The sequence below is a fragment of the Kogia breviceps genome, chromosome 15 (genome assembly GCF_026419965.1).
Source record: "Kogia breviceps isolate mKogBre1 chromosome 15, mKogBre1 haplotype 1, whole genome shotgun sequence".
Taxonomy (NCBI): domain Eukaryota; kingdom Metazoa; phylum Chordata; class Mammalia; order Artiodactyla; family Physeteridae; genus Kogia; species Kogia breviceps.
Genome location: NC_081324.1, coordinates 89,196,932 through 89,217,196, shown reverse-complemented (window position 1 = coordinate 89,217,196; position 20,265 = coordinate 89,196,932). Strand labels below are relative to the sequence as shown.

At 56.9% G+C, this 20,265-nt stretch overlaps 1 protein-coding gene across 5 annotated transcripts in view; it reads left to right on the top strand.

Moving 5' to 3' along the window:
* Positions 1-20,265, top strand: part of GALNT9 (polypeptide N-acetylgalactosaminyltransferase 9) — a 121,366-nt gene that overhangs the window by 60,722 nt on the left and 40,379 nt on the right. For all 5 annotated transcript variants that reach the window (XM_067015956.1, XM_067015955.1, XM_059040063.2 and 2 more), the window contains 4 exons: positions 5,998-6,178; positions 13,188-13,354; positions 15,534-15,708; positions 19,752-19,949. In XM_067015956.1, the coding sequence (XP_066872057.1) occupies positions 5,998-6,178; positions 13,188-13,354; positions 15,534-15,708; positions 19,752-19,949 (721 nt within the window). The remainder of the gene's footprint in view (positions 1-5,997; positions 6,179-13,187; positions 13,355-15,533; positions 15,709-19,751; positions 19,950-20,265) is intronic.

The following is a 20,265-nucleotide window of genomic DNA, read 5'->3' as shown; positions in this document are numbered from 1 at the left end:
CTGGATGCAGGTCACGTCCCAGCGGGCGGCGTGAGTGGCGGGTCTGTGTGTTCGTTTCCTGGGGCCACCTTAACAAAGCACCACAAGCGGATGGCTGAAACAAGAGTCATTGGTTCCCTCACGGTTCTGGAGGCCAGAAATCTGCAGCCAACGTGTGTGCAGGGCCACGCTCCCTCCGGAGGCTCCGGGGGACGATCCTTCCTGCCTCTTCCAGCTCCTGGGGGCCCCAGGTGTCCTGCGCTCGCGGCCACATCCCTGCCAACTCCGCCTCTATGGTCTCATGGCCATCTTCTCTGTGTGTGTCTGTGTGCAAAATTCCTTCTTCTTTTAAGGGGCTCAAGTCATTGGGTTAGAACCCACCCCAATTCAGGATGCCCTCATTGTAACTGATTACATCTGCTAAGGCCTATATCCAAATAAGTTTGCACCCACGGGTCCCAAGCGTCAGGACTTGGGCGTATCTCTGGGGGCCACAGTTCAACCCAGAACCGTCTGGAGAATCTGGTTTCTTGCTCTTTCAGGGGCCCTCGCGCCGAGGCTGGCTAATTGGTGCAGGAGTCCCCAGAGGAAGGGCAGGAACGAGGGCACTTTGCTGCCTCCCCACACACCCACACCCACCCCTCCGGCCCCAGCCCCGCCCCCGCCCCAGGCCCCACCTCCGGCACCTCCCCTGGCCCCAGCCCCGCCCCCGGGCCACCCCGGCCCCACCCCCGGCCCCACCCCCTGCGGGCTGCTTGGCGAAGCCAGGAGCTGAGAGATGTGAGGACCAAAGCCCAGTGCAGGCATGGCTCCAGCAGGCCTCGGCAGGCCCTATCTGGCCATCGGTTCAGTGGGCCTCAGACCCTGCAGTAACGGCCGAGCCATCTTTAATCTTGACAATTTTCTTCTCTCTCCGTTTGCCCTCATTTCCCGGGGGGTACCAATCAATCCCGCCTCTTTAGAAGGAATTCTTTGGGAGAAAAGATGTGAGTCAACGCTGGGATACGAGAAAAGAGGGCGGATGAGAGCTCCGGGAACCCTGCGGGGAAGAACCGACGTGTGCGACTTTCCTTAAAAGCGAAACGCGATCCGTGGGTTCTCAATCAGGGGAGCGGTTACAGATCTTTACTGCTCCGCAGACCACGGTGGGGCCCAGCAGAGACCCGCGGCGGGCAGCTCTGACCCCTCGCCTCCCCGCAAGGGTGCTCTGGGGGCCAGCCTCTGAGAGCCGCTGCAGCCTCCTCTGGGTCGGCCGTCACCGCAGGGCCAAGAGGGCCCAGGGCGAGGCCCAGAAGGTGCCGACCCAGGACCCTCCCCTCGCTGCCAGCCCTCTGCAGCCCGAAGGCAGGGTGTGCACCATGTTCCCATCTGCAGTGCGTCTTGTACCCGTGGCGGGGTGAAAGGCGGAGAGCGCCTGTTCCAGGGCAGAGGTCCTCCGAGTGGGGTCCCCGGCCAGCAGCATCAGCGTGCCCTGGGGGCTTCTCAGAGATGCCACTTCTCCAGCCCACCCCGGACCTGCGGAGTCAGATGCTCCGGGTGCGCCCCTGCAGTCTGTGTCCTCCAGGGGTCGCTGCCCACGTTTGAAAACAGCCACCTAAGGGCGGCTGCTCCTCCGCGGAGCCCCCGCCTCCAGGGCCCAGCAGGAGAGTGTCTCAGGGGTACAGCCCCTTGGGGTTGGCGTGCTGGCTCCCTGCCCACCCTCTCTGTCCGTCGGGCTCAGTCATTCATTCTCCATCCACTCTCCCAGCTCACGTCCCTCCGGGCTCTGTGGCTGCTGGGAGATCAGCAATGAAGAACACGGACAAGGCTCCCTGGGCTTTGGTTCCAACGATGGCCAGTGTCCAGCTGGTCCCACCAGCACGTCCGCAGCGGTGCTTTTGTGGTCATGTGCGGACGTGGGCACGTGGCAAATGGCTGATTCAAGGAGCAAAGTCGTGGAGGACTTTGAGAGACGGGGACCCTTAAGGCGGGCGTCTCCCTGAATCCTGCACCCCAGGCACCTCGCTCTAGTCCCAGCTCTGCCGTGAGGAGCGTCTGCAAGAGGAAACTGGACCCATCTCACGAGCCAGGTGACTCGGAAGCTCCGAGGAGTCAGCAGCACACAACGGTGAAGCGCCTTCCCTTGGTGCCACAGTGCCTCCGTACAGATGCACGTTCTGGTGCTCGCAAGCTCTGTGACCTTGAGCAGGTCACGACCTCTCTGTGCCTCAGTTAACTCATCTGCAAAATGGGGTGAATTATAGCCCTACCTCACAGGGGTGTTGTGCTGGTATCTAAAGGACACATGCTAGCTGAATGTTACTGTTATCATTCTTATACGTTCATCTTAAAAAGCTGTACAGAAAGTCAAGATGCAAACCTAAAGCAAACCAAAATATGCATACTTCGGGGAAATTAACAGAGTATCAGGAAAGCAGTGAATACTGCCTTGACGTTTGGAAATTCTTCACTAAGGGCACGGGTTCAGTTAGTGATAGAGTTCCACTTCGGTCCTCATGGTGCCTCTTTGCTTGTCTCCACAGTGAATAATTACATAATCGCAGTGTGGCAAATGTGGACTCCTCTCTCGTTTTGGAATCAACCCATGGACAAATCTGTGGAAAGCCCAATCGCAGTTGCAGAGCAAAATGTAGATGTTACAAATGGTCTTTGACACCATAAAAGGGATGGCACAGCTAAGCGGGAGACGCAAAGGAAATATATACCCCTGAAACAAATATATATAACTGAAACTTTATACCCATTGAACAGCAACCCCAGGAGTACGTTAATTTCTCCTGTAACCTGGTAAGGAGTCCATAGACAGCAGCTAAAGTTGATACTTCCAGAAATAGAGCCTTAAGTGTTCCTTATAAGGTCACAAAAGTAACCACCAGAACAACTAAAAATAATAACATAGCTAAGAAAAATCAAGGGAGGCAGGAGTGGGATGTAGGCGGTAGGGGAAATAGACTAAATCTTCATCTTTCATGCCAGGAAGTCAAGGAAAATAGTCTCTGGCTGACAAAGCAAGAACTAGACCCATAAAATTACTATGCGTGTCCACAGTGGACAAAATGAGAAGGCCTAAAACCAGAAAAAATCATTTCCTTTGGAGAGAAGGAGAAGAGCACAGGAAACGTTCGTTAGCTCTTCATTTTATAGCTTTCTGGATGGTTTGAATTTTTCAACATGTGCATATTTTACTTTTGTAAGCGGAAACTGGTGTGATGGCCTCAGCCACACTGCCGGGGGGCCTGGCTGCTGCAGGCGGTCCCACCCTGGGCAACCCCTGCCCTCTGGTCACCTGAACTCACTCTGAGGCTGGGCTGCCATGAGCAGTGAGACCCTCTCTTCAGGTTTGGAAACACATTTGCCTGTGGGAGACGTCTATTTACAGACCTTTCAAAGAAACTGCAAGTACAGTACAGACGTTTTAAAACAGCATGATTAGGTATATATATATATATTTTGCAGTATTAAGATAAGTGGAAGTGATTTGTGTCATGTGATTTTTCAATTTTACATCCAGTGAGTATACTTCAGTCCTCCATAGATACCAACGCTACATTTGCCATTTACAATGGAGTATTCCCAGGACTTCCCTGGGGGTCCAGTGGTTAAGACTCTGTGCTCCCAATGCAGGGGCGCGGGTTTGATCCCTGGTCTGGGAACTGCGGTGGGGAGGGGGTCCCTGGAGCCTGCAGCCTTGGCTCTGGTGATCAGAGGAACCCCTGGCTGTGTGGAGGATGGAGGTCTGCTCCCCGCCCCTGCCCTCGCTGGGAACCGCTAAAAGACAAACTGAGGCATATTACAAATCTTAAGATTATATTGGACATGGGAATTCCCTGGTGGTCCAGAGGTTAGGGTTCCCGGCTTCCACTGCAGGCGGGCGTGGGTTTGGTCCCTGATTGGGATCCCGCATGAGTGTTGCCAGCCAAAAAACAAAAAGGATTATATTTGGACAAAAATTGATTGGAATGGGGCAACCCAGAACTCGAAGTGGTTAGGAGCGCCCCACCCATAGCAGCTGGAGAAAGTATAGATTAAGCGCTGAAGCAAAGCAAAAGTGATCGTTAACTGGTATGGCTTAAAGCCCAGCTGTGAGTGGTTGGCTGTGATTGGCTGTGTGTGATTGGCTAAGATTGGCTGTGTGTGGTTGTCTGTGATTGGCTGAGATTGGCTGTGCGTGGTTAGCTCTGTGTGATTGGCTGTGTGTGGGTGTCTGTGATTGGCTGTAATTCTCTGTATGATTGGCTGTGTGTGGTTGGGTTTCCATTTCGTAACCTTGAGGCATTCACAGGCTTAGGTTTTTGGGTTTGCTTGCTTAGAGGCAATGTATTAGACCCCCTCAGCCAAGTGGCCTCCTTGTTTAACTAATTTAAGAACCTAAGGAGGGAGTGGGTGTCACAAAAGAAGATCCTGGTACCCAGTGTGGGGCAGCATGTGACACCAATGTTAGCTATTTCCCCGAGTTTATACTTCTAGTGGCCTGAGCTAGGACCAGAGACTTCTCTGTGGAAGCTAATAAATGCATCTCCGGGATGGGAATTCATCCCAACTCCTTCTGGTTTAAACTTCTGCTCCCTGGACATCACTCCCAAAACCAAGATGCCCCAGAATCATCCATCCCAGAGAGAGCAAGGGGTGTTGTCCTTGCTTGATTGGCACTGCTCTGGTCCCTGGCGTCAGGGGGATGATCTCTCCTCTCCTGGCACAAGTGACCAAATAGAACATTCCAGAAAACACTCCCTTGGCCTGGCCTGGCCTTCTCAGGCACCCACACACGCACACACACCCTGGTTACCCCAGGAGGCTCCTTTTCAGCCAATGCCCTTCCCCCCACGGTGGTCCCTGCTCTCTCACTGCTGTGTCACCATAGAGTAGCTTCCTCTGTTCTTCCAAGTTTGTAAATAGAGTCATACATATGTTTCCCTCTGTGTCTTGGGAGGCTTCTTGCTCAACGTAATGCTTTCGAGACTCATCCAGATTGTTGCATATTTGGTAGTTCCTTTGTTTTTATCCCAAAGTCGCATCCCATTGTGTGAATGTACAATTAGTTTAAATTATAAAGACCAACAATATCAAGGATTGGTGAGCAAGTGGGGCAGCTGCTTTGCATTTTTTAAGTTAATTTATTTTTATTTTATATTTTAAAAAAAACCATGGGAGTTCCCTGGTGGTCCAGTGGCTAAGGCTCCTTGCTCCCAATGCAGGGGGCCCGGGTTCAATCCCTGGTCAGGGAACTAGATCCCTCATGCATGCCACAACTAAGAGTTCGCAGGCCAGAGCTAAAGACCCCGCGGCAATGAAGACCCGCGGCAGCCAAAATAAATAAAGACTTTTTAAAAAAAAAATTTTTTTTTTGGCTCACGGGCCCAGCCGCTCCGCGGCATGCGGGATCCTCGCGGACCGGGCCATGAACCCGTGTCCCCTGCATCGACAGGCGGACTCCCAACCACTGCGCCACCAGGGAAGCCCTAAAGACATATTTTTTAAAAAATAGCTCTTGCTGCTTATAACAGTTTGGGGTTTATAGAAACATTGAGTGGTGAGTACAGAGAGTTCCCATGTAGCCTCGCACCCCCCTCCTGTTTCTCCTGTTGTTAACACCTTGCATTAATGTGGTACATTTGTTACAATTAACGAACCTGCACTGACGCTTCATAATCACTGAAAGTCCACAATTTACATGAGGGTTCACTCTTGGTGCCGTAATTGCTCTGGGTTTGGACAAATGTATGTGGACATGTGTCCACCGTTACAGAATGATAGAGTAGTTTTACTAGCCTAAAAATCCTCTGGGCTCCGCCTGGTCATCCCTCCCCACAAACCCTGGCAACCACTGATCTTTCTACTGTCTCCATAGCTTTGCCTTTCCTGCAATGTCTTAGAGTTGGAATCCTGCAGTATGTAAGGAATTTGCTGAGTTTGCACCTGAAAGAAAGGGGCTTTTAGGGTGAGGCTGGGAGAAGGGTGGGGGAAGGACACGGTAGGTCCTGGGACGTGCCTGACCCCCTCTTTTCTCCTTTCCTCCAGGGCTCGCCAAGCCCATCGGTCTGGTGGAGGGGCCAGGCGGCCTGGGCCAGGGCGGCATGGCAGCCACACTGCGTGACAACAGCCAGGAGACAGAGGGCAAGTTTGAGGAATACGGGTACAACGCGCAGCTCAGCGACCGCATCTCCCTGGACAGGACCATCCCTGACTACAGGCCCAAAAAGTGAGTACGCGGCCTTTCCCACAGACACCTCCAGGCAGCCCCCTGCGGGCCTGGGCTCCTGGCACCCAGATATTCACAGGATCTGCTGGACAAGCAGAGCGGAGGGAGGGGGGCCCCCGCAGGTGGGGCCCTCCCCATCCGCCTTCTCTTCTCTGGTTTCTCTGCTCTCAGCCATGGGCAGCCTCTGCAGGTGCCCAGTACAGGGCTGAGGCTGCTCAGGGACGGTGCTGCCCAGGAAGCTGGGCAGCGCCAGCGCCGATGCTCCAGGTGCCGCCACTTATACAAATGACACAAGTGACAAGTGACACAGCTTGAAGCATAGTCTCTGCCAGATGCGTTTGTCCTCCCGCTTTTGGTGCAGGAGCCGCGATGGTGGGTGGAGGTTCTGCTTGAAGTGAGCATCGCCCGTGTCTAAAAGGCATTCCATTTCTGTCACTTGCCTGTAAACCCCTGTCCCACCCCACTCCCAAAGCCACAGCAGTTGACTAGTCAGAAAAGTCAGACCCCTCGATGGCTGTGCCTTGCCTTCTGGTCACCCAGAGCTCCTGGTCTCAGATCATTGCATCCTGTAGTAAAGCAGAGGCGAGCTTGGAACAAAACTCCATATTGAGTGGACCTCATTGCTTTAATAACTTCATCCAAGCACCCTGGACATGAAGCCAGGCTCCTTTCTGTGGCCCTGGCCACAGGAACTCAGCCTGCAGCTGGCAACCTTGAACAGGAAAGCACTTTCAGCAGCACCTTCTTCCTGGCAGGGGCTGCAGTTCAGGGCTGGGCTGGGCTGGGCAGCCATGTGGTCAGAGTTGCCGCTCTGAGTCCTGCGTCCGTGGAGCAGCCTGCAAGGACACGTGGATGGGGGGGTGCGGGGGAGCGTCTACTTTTAGCGCCTGTCTTGGTTTGCTCCTCTTCCAGTTGTGGCTTCTGAGATAGGACTCCGGTTTGGGAAGTGGTCCCAGAAGCCCTGGGGGCGGGGGGTGGGGGAGGAAGGCTGACAGGGAAGGGCCCAGAGCATGAGAAGGTGCGTCATCGTTGCGGGTGCAGGTGGTTGGCAGCGGATCAGCTCCACGGGGGACACGGGGCCTCGGGGCTCCCCCAGCCCAGGGAGGACCAGGGAGCGGTTCTCACAGACTCCCTGTTCCTCCAAGCTTGAGGGCTTGCTGTGCGAGGAGTGAGGTGAGATGCCCAGCAACGAGTTTCTAGGGCGCTGGGGCAGGGCTGGCAGTGAGCGCGTGGCCGCACCAGGGAGTGCGGGGGCCTGGGGCGCGGACACCAGCGAGCGCGTCTACCCAGGTTCCGTGCTCTAGCCGCAGCCGGGAGTGGTGGGAACTGGCTGGCCCGAGCTGCATGGTGGGAGGTTAGGCCCTCTTGTGACTCCATTCTTCTGTCGCGTTACACCCAGAGAGCCTGGCCCATGCGCTGCTCGTGATGGTGCTATCGCATTTTCATCGCATTTATTCTCATGGTTACCAGTGATTTAGCGTAAGTAGTGCTGCTTTCCATTTGCAGTGATGAAATTAAGGGGCCGTTTTGAATTTTAAAAATGCATTTAGGGGCTTCCCTGGTGGCGCGGTGGTTGAGAGTCCGCCTGCCGATGCAGGGAACGCGGGTTCGTGCCCCGGTCCGGGAAGATCCCACGTGCCGCGGAGCGGCTGGGCCCGTGAGCCATGGCCGCTGAGCCCGCGCGTCCGGAGCCTGTGCTCCGCAACGGGAGAGGCCACAACGGTGAGAGGCCCGCGTACCGCAAAACAAACAAACAAACAAAAAGCATTCAGGTGTAAAACAGGCCAATTTGGAGAAACATACAAAGTAAATAATAACGCAGGTGGTGCTGAGATGTGACAGCAGTCATGGACACGGACCTGAATGAGTCAGGTGCTCTGAGGGTGTGTGTGAGTGTATGTGCACGCGTGTGCGTGTGCATGTGTTTGAGTGTGAGTCGATTTCTGAAAGCCCCCGTTGTGTCCTGACTTTTGGAGGATGAACTAAGTTGCCCACCAGCAGGCTCAGCACAGCTGCTGGAGTTTAGCTCTGAGGGCCTGGGCAGCCCTGGTGCGGTTCGGAGGACCCCCAAGGCCAACCTCAAGTTCAATAACTCACTAAAAGGACTCACAAGGCTCAGCAAAGCTGTTACACACGTGGTGCAGTTTCTTATCGCTGAAGGACACCAGGCAGGAGTTTCCAGCTGGCCCTCACGGTGAGGCTCACAGCGACGGTGCCTGATCACCCCAGCAGTGAGCTGTGAGCACGCTATGACATCTTGCCAGCAGGGGGGCTCCCTCGAGCCTTTTTTCTTTTTTTTTTTTTTTTCCCTTGAGCCTTGGCGTCTGGGGTTTTACTGGCTGACCTCAGTCTCCAGCCCCTGCAGAGGTCAAGCCGAGACCCCGCATGAATCCCACTGTAGCAAAGACTACCTGGCAAGGCCGGGTAGTTCTTGTGGTGGTTCTGCAGAACCCTCTAGAACCCCTCCACGCTGCCTCTGCATGGCTGGACCCCTTGCCCAGTCGGCATTGGGCTTGAGTCCAGTCATGACGAAATTATGCCAAAGCTGAAGCCTCTCTGTGACCCCCTGAATCCCCCCAGGGCCTGCTTTCAGAGCAGTCCCAGCCCACAGGGGTCCAGCCCACCCCCCCAGCCCTGGGCCAAGGGCAGGGGTCTCCCAACGGTCCTGCCACATCTCCCAGCATCAGAGCAGCACGCTTACAGAACAGATGTGCATCTGCGTGTAGAAGACGCTTGTCATTCGCCTCCTCAAAATCCAGTTCTCTTTCTTTGGGCAGTAGCTCCCTGTTTCCATGTGGGGACCCACGGAAACTTCCCACCCCTGCTGCAGGGTGGGTCACATGACCAGGACTAAGCCAATCAGAGCTCACGGTCCACCAGCCACAGTGATTGGCTCAAGGAGATCACATGGTCTAGGCCAGTCCAGCGGGAGCGTTGGAATTACCAGAGGCCATGCTGGGGAAAATCAGGATTTTCCCCAAAAGTAAAACTGCAAGTTTAGGAGCCTGGGGATCTGCACTATCTTATCATCATGAGGGGAGAGCTTGAGCTCCCAGGGCGCACTTGTGAAACCCAAGAAAAAAATCCGTGGCAGGGCATAGCAGAGCTGGGAGGTGGGGAGGAACTGGGTTCCAGTGCTAAGTGCACCTGGATCCAGCTGTCCCTGAAGCCACTTGCAATAAATTACAAATAAATTTAAAAAATAAGTCCTCTAGACTCTGCAGTAAATTAGTATACACACATACACATATATATTTTAACTTTTTTGCTTAAGCAAATTTGCACTGGATTTTCTGCTTTTTAAGCTGAAAGGGCTCCACCCGCTGTGTGTGGTGTGTCACTGCACACTCTCCTGTCCTCGGGAGCACTCTCCTCCCATGTCTTGCTGGGCCTGGGGTTTGCTCGGGCAGCAGGAGCGATTCTGGCATTCCCTGTGCGGATTCAGATCTCGCGTAAGAAACCTCAGCCTGCCGAAATAAAAACTAACAGAGTGACAGGGCGAACTCTGAAAGAGCTGACCTTTACAATCTGCCTTAATTGATAGAAACCTGCTTTACAGAAACTCTGGTTTGAAGAGGCAGAGCTCTCTGCCTCCCTGAATTAGAGAATGTGGATTTTATTTAGTTACTTACCTGGTTATTTATATCCCATTTCTTCCCAAAAAAGAAATGAGGAGGCTTTGGCACCGGGCGCATGTGCAGACCACCCCTCCTACCCCCATGGGCGATGTGGCTGATGAATCAGAAGTGGAAAGGGGCCTTCCCACGCCCCTCCCCTCACACCCCACCCCCCGGTCCCCTCCTGTCCCGCAGCCTCCGCCCGGGGCCTCTCTGGAGCTTGTTGCAGCTGTCACTCAACCCAGAGCTTCCCTCTGCGCTCAGGGGACTGAATCACGGGGATTATTGTGACAGCCCTCATGAGAGCCTCGCTTAAAACACGGGCTCCAGTCCCCCAGGGGCCTTTCTGACGAGGAACTGGGGTCTTCTCATGAACGTGACCAGGCATCCAGCGTCTATATTTGGAAATGAGATCTCCCCTGAGCCTTAGTCCTACAACAGCAATTCCCCTTATTGCCTGCCATTCTGGGGGCTGGGTTGGTAAGACTTAAAACCCAGTTTGAAGCGGCTTAAGCAAAAAAAGGGAATTTATGGGCTTCCCTGGTGGCGCAGTGGTTGAGAATCCGCCTGCCGATGCAGGGGACACGGGTTCGTGCCCTGGTCCGGGAAGATCCCAGATGCCGCGGAGCGGCTGGGCCCGTGAGCCGTGGCCGCTGCGCCTGCGCGTCCGGAGCCTGTGCTCCGCTGCGGGAGAGGCCACAACAGTGAGAGGCCCGTGCAACGCAAAATAAATAAATTAAAAAAAAAGAAAAGAAAGCATTTTTCTGAGTAATGAAATCTGCCCAGCAGCGCTCAGCCCGTATCAACGCGCCCGTGACGCAGGGCTCTGGTCCATCTTGAAGTCAGGCCGGCGCTCAAACGCCAGCTGTGAGCAGGGCCGGAGGGCAGCCTGGAAGGACGCTCATTAGCACCACTTCTGCCCGAAGCGGGAGGCTCGGCTCCGGCTCTGACGCCAGCGCGCACTGCGGAAGCGCCGAGTTACCCCCCAAGAGCCTCATCTTCCAAACGGGGATGTTAGGTTCCTGTTAGGGCTGCTCGGGGGGCAGAGTGCGCGCTGCGTGCCGGGGGCCTTAGCTGCTGCTTTCATCCTGATTGGCTCTCGTCATGATTGACTGCCCATTAGTATTCGTTATTCTCATGGCTGGTTACCATCGGTATCAGTTACCATCATTATTATTTAGCACCCTGGTCAGGTGGCCTCATGATTGGCTGATACAGTGACTGTTTATCGCGATTGGTTATCCCCAGTGGTGGTTATTTTCCTCAGACAGCTCTGGCCCACGTGCGTCCTCAGCCCCCGATAAGTGCAATAACCTCCCCACCTTCAAGTAAAACTCTTTCTCCAGGTGTGGGGTAAGAATAACTGACTACGGGCGAAGCTGTGTCCCCCAAAAGATATGTCCAAATCTACCCCCCAGGACCTCAGAATGTGACCTGGTTAGGAAATGGGGTTGTAATTGGCTAAGATGAGGTCATACTGGCGCAGGGCGGCCACTAATCTAATGACCTTATGAGGACAGGAGTCACATGGACACGCAGGAGAAGGCTGTGAGGGAGCGAGCCCTTCCCGGTGCGGGCCCCACGGGGCTGCCCGGGTCACGCGCCCACAGACATGGCCCTGCCTGTCAAATCCCTGCTTCATAAAAATCTGAGGTTTCCTATTCTGCAAATACATGACCACTTTCTGTAAATGTCCTCTGGGCATAAGAGAAAACTTTTTCTGAGAAGGAATTAGGGGATTCGTTATGTAATTCCTTCATGGTCTTACTTTCGCAGTCTGCCCAGTCTGAGGGTGATGCATGCTTGTAGACTTTTCTAGTAGTTTTTCCTTTTATACCCAGCTGCCAGGTCACTTTGTGATAATGGTTTATAACTAGTCTACCTCCTTCATCCTATGTGATGCCTGTGCTGAATTTCTGGTTTGGGGGTGGTGGTATTTGTCTGGCATCCCTTTCTCACTTGATTATATTTCCAATCTCTTTGTAAAAAAATCACTCCTGGACTTCCCTGGTGGCGCAGTGGTTGAGAATCCGCCTGCCAATGCAGGGGACACGGGTTCGAGCCCTGGTCCGGGAAGATCCCACATGCCGCAGAGCAACTAAGCCCGTGAGCCACAACTACTGAGCCTGCGCTCTAGAGCCCACGAGCCACACCTACTGAAGCCCGTGTGCCTAGAGCCCGTGCTCTGCAACAAGAGAGGCCACCGCAATGAGAAGCCCGCGCACCACAACGAAGACCCAATGCAGCCAAAAATAAATAAATAAATTTATAAAATTAATTAATTAATTAATTTAAAAAATCGCTCTCTTTGATCTGTGTTTATTGTAAACTGCACACAGCAGAGCCGTGTGTGACTGAGTGAATGTGTGCACGTATAAGTGTGCTTTAGTGCGTTATGTATCTAACTTCACTGAAAAGCCTCTAAAAAGAAAAGCCTCTAGGATTTTAAGGAGAGAGTACATTTATTTGCATTTATTGTAGCAGCCAACATACTTGATTGGGTGCCTTCTGTCTTTATTTTTTGTTCCTTTTTTCCCATTTCGCTATTTTTGAGAGCTCCCTTCCCCCTTGTGAATTTATTCCGCTGTATTATTACATTAACAGCCTCTCACTGGCCTCATCCCACACCCAACATGGAACAGTTTGCTTTCCCTGCCCCCCATCTTTTCCCCTCCCACAACCCTACAGCCAAGATAAGACCTTTGGAAGAAGATATTTCATCCTCCTATTGCACCCTCAATGCTAAGGCTAAGCGGAGGCCACGATTCGTTGGTCCCATGCAGACCTCTCTCCTACTTCAACAGCCCTCGTCTGGCACTGGTGCTCCGCCCCTCTGGGCAGCCCAGCACTGTCTACTTAGACCCCACTTCAGGGGACAGTGCCCGCCGAGAGCAGGACCCGCCCAGTAGGTGCCACCTGTCGAGCAGCCGCCTGCTCCGTGACCACCCGGCGCTCAGGTAGCGCTGGGTCTCGGGAGCTGACACGGGCTCCGGGCCGGGGCTCTCCCCCAGGCCCCCCACTGGACGACACGGTGAGATGACCACCGTTCCTTTTATCTCTCTTCCGCGCCTTCCAAGGGCATCAAGGAAAAATGCTCTGAGTGTTCCCAGTGGGACTTGAACCCCTTACAAGTGCAGGTTCCCTGCCTTTCTGCAAGGGGACGGCAGGGTTCAGGCTCAGAGCCTTCAAGTGCCGAGCTTCTGAGACAGACGTCATCGTGTGGTTTCCCTCGCTGTGCTCGGTCCCTTTCCATCTGTGGCACTGCCGTTGCTCTTGCACTGGTAGCAGCATTTAGAGCTGGTCCCAGGGGGCGTCCTGCGGGGGCACCGGCCCCCCACCTCCCCGTCGCACGCCGACACCGACCACTGCCCCTGACCCCGGCTCTCCCGCAGGTGCAGGCGGATGACCTACCCGGCCCAGCTGCCCCAGATCTCCGTGGTGTTCATCTTTGCCAACGAAGCCCTCTCGGTCATCCTGCGCTCCGTCCACAGCGTGGTCAACCGCACGCCCTCCCGGCTGCTCAAGGAGGTCATCCTGGTGGACGACAACAGCGATAACGGTGAGTGTGGGGCCAGCCCGGCGCCCGCGGGGGGCATGTCGGAGCCCTGGAGGCCAGAGGCCCGAATCCGGGCTGCGAGCAGGGCCACGCTCCCTCCAGGGCCTCGGGGCAGGGTCCGTCCTGCCTCTCCCAGCTTCTCCCCGCCGCCCGCACCCCCGGCGTCCCGGGCTTGGGGCCACGGCCCTCCCATCCCTGACCGCACCTTCACAAGGCCTCTTCCCCGCGTGTCTGTGTCTCGCCTCTTCTTCTAAGAACGCCTGTCCTTGGATTTAGGGCCCACGCTAATCCAGAAGGTTTTCATCTCAAGATCCTGAACCAGTTATGTCCACAAAGATCCTATTTCCACTTGAGGTCTCATGCCGAGGTTCTGGGTGGGCCTGGGCTGTGGGAGGGCGCCGTTCCACTCCTCCAGCCAGAAGGACCCCCAGCGTGTCGAGTTCGCGCCTGGACAAAGCTCCAGCGGGAGCCTTGCTGGGGGTGAGGCTGGACTGGTGCTCACGGCCGGAACCTGGGCCCTCAGCGTGGCCCTGCGTCCGCGTCTGCCCAGCCCAGCACGCTGTCCACACCCGGCGGGCACAGGGGTCCGGGGGCGCCCCGCCTGCCCTCGTCTGCGGCCCCCACGCCGAGGTCCTGGTGCGTTGAGCCGGGCCAGCCGGGCCCTCCTCCTCCCCAGTCTCTCCCATCACAGCCGCTCTCCCCCTCACCTCGGGGGGCACGGGGTGGGGGGTGGGGGGAGGAGAGCAGGGAGAGGCCCCCCCAGAGCCCTCCAGGACGGCGGAGGTGCCGCCCTTGGGCCTGAAGGAGCTCCAGGCCTGTGTGTGCTCTGTGTCTACGCCGGGGGAGAGCCCCGCCTGACACCGTCAAGGGAGCGGGGAGCGGGTGGCTGGGGGCCGCCCTGCGGGGCCCTGGAGACGGCGGGACAGAGCACAGGCGGGCTGCTCCAGGACCCCCTGCTGCTGCAGCTGGGGGCACCCCTGGGACCAGGGCTGCCCTCACAGGAGCGCCCACTGGAGCCTGGCACTTGAGGGGTAGGGATGGCCGGTCGGTGTCTTCTGCAAGAAGCCCGCCCAGCCGAGGCGCGGCGGGGCCAGTGGCCGAGGCCCAGGAGCAGGGATCGGGTTCAAGCCCTCCGCAGCCCCTCCTGCTCAGCCCTGCCCTCACCCCTGGGACGGGCCAAGGGTGCCCCCAGGGGACTCGGCGCGCCTTTCCCACGCCTGTGACTGTCCTCCACTCTCCCGCGTCACGGCCCACGTGTCAGCTTCGCAGGCAGGCCGCCCCCGCACCTGCCCAGCCGACGCCGAGAAGCCCCCGCCTCACTCAGATGCCCGCTCCCTTTCCCCCCTTTGCTTTGTCCCACCGGCTGAGTCTGTTATTATTGTGACTTATTTTGTTGCTTTTGCACTTTGGGCCATTGGGAGCTTCCTCACGTAGACGCCTGTGCCCTCATCAGTTTTTTAATAATTTACTGAGTTGAAATTCTCGTAACGTAAATTAACCATTTACAAAATGAGTTCAGGGGTATTAAGTACATTCACGTCATCGTGCGACTGTCACCGTCATCATCTCCAGAACATTTTCACTTTCCCAGAGTGAAACTCTGTCCCCATGAAGCACTAACTCCCCACCACCCTGCCGCAGCCCCTGGCACCCGGCACCCTGCTTTCTGTCTCTGTGGATTTGTCTGCTCTAGGGACCTCAGATAAGTGGAATTCTCATTTGGATTTCTCATTTGGCTACTGGATTATTTCACTGAGCATAATGTCCTCAAGTTCATCCATGTAGTAACATGTGTCAGAATTTCCTCCTTTCTCGGGCTGGATCATGTTCCATTGTATGGATGGACCACACTTTGTTCATCCATCCATCTGTCCATGGACTGCCTGCCTTTCTACAGCTGAGTAACTCAGCCCCGTTTTCTCCTGTCTTTATAACACGTGCCTCTGTCTGAATCAGTCTGGCTTGGTCGTTCATTGTCTCTCCCTCTGGAATGCAGCTCCATGAGGTGGGCTCTTATCTCTCCGAGGTGCCCCCCCCCAGCACCTCGAACCCACATCCAGCAACCGTGGGTCCTCTTAAATGTTTATGAAATACGGATCCAGGGCACACAACGACCGTGGGTCTCGGTGACCTCAGGCCCTCCCGAGGTGTCACGCCCGAAACATCTCTGTGTCCCCCGCAGTGGAACTCAAGCTCAACCTGGACCAGTACGTCAGCAAGAGGTACCCGGGCCTTGTGAAGATCGTCCGAAACAGCAGGAGAGAAGGGCTGATCCGGGCTCGGCTGCAGGGCTGGAAGGTCGCCACGGCCCCTGTTGTGGGCTTCTTTGACGCCCACGTGGAGTTCAGCACGGGCTGGTAAGGGCGGGGCTGGGCGGGGTCAGCGGGGTCTGCTGGCGCCTGCAGGACCCCCGCAAAGAGGAGGAGCCTGGCAGGGCCGGGGGCAGCTGAGTCCAGCCACATGGACACTCCATGTCCAGCGCCTGAACCCAGAACCCTGTCTGTGATGCATATATATGAAGACCGATCTGTATCCCCACCTTGTCCCCAAAGGAATTTGAATTGGCCAGTCATTCTAGCAGGTGACAGTCAGATGAGGCTGTTCATGTGACCTCAGGCCAGGGGAATACACACAAGGTTGGGGGCAGCTGCTGCATGAACACGTGGTCTTCAGGGTCTCAGTTAATAGAGACCTCAGTCTAGGGTACAAGTTGGAAGCAGTTTCTCACCCTTATGGAAAATTCTAGATCAAAGAGTCCGCCCATTTTCTCCCACCCATCCATGCAGGGGTGAGGTGGGCTTCTAATGAGAAACCTGGAGGGGGATGTGGCCAGGGGAGCAGCAGGGATACCTCGGTGACGCGGGAGCACCTGCGCGGGATGATGTAGAGGTGCCCCGGGGCCGCCCCGCAGAAAGGCTGGGGCACCGGTCCTGGCTTTGGGTTTGCCCCGGGGAGGCAGGGGCCCTGCAGGTCCTCAGTACTCAGTGTGGACCCCAGACCAGCAGCATCTGCAGCCCCCGAGAGCTCGCGGGATACGCAGCTCTGCGTGACCTACGATCTCTGGGTGGGACCCAGAGGTCTCTGCTCTGCCACCTGGGACTCTCCTGAGGCTGTGCCCGAAGGTGGCCAGTGAGGCCTTAAGAACAGAGTCATCTGTCCAGCGAAGTATCCACATCCACAGGGGAGGCGGGCATCCACACGAGGCGTCAGAGCTGGGGTCGGCCCTGGTGCCTCTCTCCAGGCCCTGTGGTTCCTAGGCCAGCCGTGAGCTGCTGTTCTCACAGCAGGTGCCTGAGAATGTGTTGATAGAACAGCAGGACGTGCTTCAGAGTTTTCCGGAAAGCGCCCACTGGGCTCTTGGCATGTTTCCTTATTTTCCTCTCTGGTGCCTGCATCTGGGAGGTGCCACCCACCCCCACCCCCGGCCCCGGCAGCCCCCACTACCGCCAGGACCTGCAGTGGACGCGAGAGGAATAAATGACAGCAGGCGGGGAGGGCAGAGGGTGACACCCCGCGGGAAGGCTCCCTGCGCGCAGGACTGCGGCAACGCGATGCACGGGGTTGAGCCCCTGGCGGGGGGCGGGGACGTCAGTTTCCTCCGGTGCTGCGTGGGGATGTTAGAAAGTGGGATTGTTGCCAGGGTTACACGTGCGACGCTTGTAAGCCACGCCCTGCGCCCGACGTGCCGGCTCCAGCGCGCGGGCGCCAGGCGAGTGTCTGACTGGGGCTGCAACCAGGACCCCGGGGGACCACGTGCGTTGGAGCCGGGCTGGGACATGAGCACGTGCGTGAGTGTCCGGGGGCTGCCGTCATGAACGACCAAAGGCCGGTGGCTCCAAACAACAGAAATTCATTCTCTCACAGCTCTGAGGCCAGAAGTCAAAGTCGAGGTGCGGGCAGGCCTGCACTGCCCCCGGAAGCTCTCGAGGAGGAGCCTCCCACCTTCCGCGCTCTGGGGGCTCCAGGGACCCAGGGCCGTGGCCGCGTCCCTCCAGTCTCTACCTCCGTCTTCACACAGCTTCTCCTCTCTGTGTGACTGCGTCTCTCCTCTTCTCTCTTCTAAGTACCCTTGCCAGTGGGTTTAGGGCCCGCCCAGGTCACCGAGGATGATCCCATCTGGAGATCCTTAAGTTAAACCCACAGTGGGAGGGTCTGCAGGGGGTCCACAGTGGGCAGGGAGGATGAACCCTGCACCCAGGGGCGGCCTGCAGCACCTACCAGATGAGCTGCCGGGAGAAGTCAGCCCCGGGTGGGTGGGCAGCTTGCCCTGTTTCAAGAGAAACTAAACCTCACTGTTTTTATAGCAAATCTCCCACATTTTACCTTCAAACCCTGTGAAGCCTAAACCAAGACGTTCACTGAGATCCTCCCTTGGGGGAAACGCGAGGGCTGCGAACGCTGTAAGGGGGTCTTCATGGTGCACGTGCTGATCAAGTCCCACGGCGCCTGGCGGTATCCCCAGCTGGGGGCCACGAGGGTCTGGCCTTCAGGGTCTCTCAAAGTTCCTGGTTTTCCTAACTGCTCCTGCTGGTTGGACCAGGGCTTTGGTGCCTGGTAGGCAGGTGAGTGGAGGCCTCTCCTTCCACGTTCCCTCCACTCTTGCTGTGGCATCTCAGTCACCCCAGGACCACGAGTTTGTTCTCAGTGCTGGTTCTGTCCCAGTACGTTCCTGACCGACATTCGACTTCTTCCTGCTTCTACTTCCCCTGCTGGCCCCCTTTTCCCTCTCCTCTGCCACCCTCATGAAGCGAGTCTTCTTTTCCCATGACACCTGTCGCGTTCTGTCATTAATGACACGTTATGGTCTGCCCTCCCCACAAGGGTCACTCCATACTGTCGCGCAGGTTGTGCACTGCACAACTTGGAGGCCTTTCTGTCCCTCTAATATACGTTGAACTCCCTGGAGCATTTGGAGGGCATTTGGGAGAACCACAAGTCTACCACATCAAAATGCAACTTTAAACCGGTGTAAATTTAATGTTCACAACTGAAAACCCAGTTATCCATCTGCAAATAGCCCTTCCCTCCAAGAAGTGCCTCCACAAAGATCCTGCCTTATTAGCAGACGTGGCACTTGCAGAGAGCTTCTCATTTCTGAAGCACTCTGCTAACAGTAATTAATTAATCCTCCTCATGAAGCTGAAAGGCAGGTAAATACCAGGCTCTCGCTTGGAAGGACAGGAAGGAAGCCGGGCCACGTGGCCAATCTCGCCAGGCAGGGTCAGTGAACTGCCCCAGCCCCACCCTGCCCCCCGCTGTCCCTGCCTGAGCTTGGCCCCCTGTCCCCCTGTAGCGTTCGTCTCTCTGGCTGCCCCCCACCACGTTGAACTCCAGCTCGGTGACAGGCCCTCGGGCAGCGTCTCCTCCTTGCGGTAGACAAAGCCTTCTCTGTTGCCTCTTGGACTCCTGCAAGGAGAATCCGCAACCCACAGCCCACGTCCTCTGGTCCCTCTCCTCTCCGGCTCCGTTGTCTACGCTGCCCCCATCTCTCCACTCCAGCCCCCTGGCCCCCTCCCCAAGTGCACCAGCACATCCCAGGGGCTCAGCGCTGGCTGTTCACTGTGTGTGGAACGACCCCCCCCAGCTCTCCCAACCCCCCCACCCCCAGCTCTCCCAACCGCCTGCTACATCCTAAACCTCCTGGTCGTCACCTAGGGCAACTTACACCAGGCACCCCATTTAAAAGTGCAATTCCAAATCACCCTTACTTGCTCTCTTTTTCCACCACAACGGCTATCACCTCCTAATGCATTGTATCATTCATTTATACATTATTGTCTGTCCCCTGACCCCCAGCCAGTCAGGGCCACCACATACTGTTGTGTAGGTTGTGCACTGCACAACAGTACCTGGTAGCCTTTCTGTCCCTTCAGTGTATCCTACGTTCCCTGAGGCACGGATTGTTTTTCTTTTTTGGTTCGCGAATATACTCCAGTGTGATAAAGCAGGGTGGGGCACATAACAGGTCCTCAATTAACGCTTGTAAATGAACGTATGGCCACCGTGCAGGGAAGGAGGGCCAGGAGGTGGCATGCGCTGGGGGGAGGCCGAGCTGTGGAGGGACGGACTGAGCTGACCCACAGGGCCTCTGGGGCCAGCACGGCCCCGCGGAGGTGTCAGAGATCGGGCCCAATCCGTGTGCCCGGGTCCCCGGCGTCCGTCAGTCCTTAGCCCCGGGCTGCCCCGGCAAGGGCGAGACCTGGGCAGGCGGGTCTGCAGCCCAGGCGACCCCGGGGCTTCCAGAGGTGAAGCCCTTGGATCCGCCCTCCGCAGGCGCCGTCGGCCCGGGTGTGGCCACCTCCCTGGAGGAGGCCTGGCTCCGCCCCCCGCCCCGCCCTGGGGGAGTGGGGCGTGGTCCCGGCACCCACGCCCTTCCCCGCGGGCACGCCCCGCCCCGCAGGGCCGAGCCCGCCCTCTCGCGGATCCGGGAGGACCGCCGGCGCATCGTCCTGCCCGCCATCGACAACATCAAGTACGACACGTTTGAGGTGCAGCAGTACGCCAGCGCGGCGCACGGCTACAACTGGGGCCTCTGGTGCATGTACATCATCCCGCCCCAGGACTGGCTGGACCGCGGGGACGAGGCGGCGCCCATCAGGTGAGCCGACCCCGGGGCCCCTGGGGCCGGGCCTGCGCTGGAAGGAGCCAGGACTGCGTGAGGTGGCGGTGGGGCAGGGCTGCCGCACGGGCTGCAGGGACGGGGGTGCTCCTCTGCAGAAAGCCAGGGCCTGGCGCCACGTGCGGAAGTGCATGTGTGGGGTGCAGCGTCTGCCCAGGTGTGCAGAGGGACGCGGAGATGGCATGGGGAAACTTGGGGGTGGCTCCAGTTTGTGACCTGAGAGGTGAGGAGGTCGGGCGGGGGCGGCGGAGACGGAGGGAGAGGTAGGGAGACAGACAGACAGACAGACAGAACT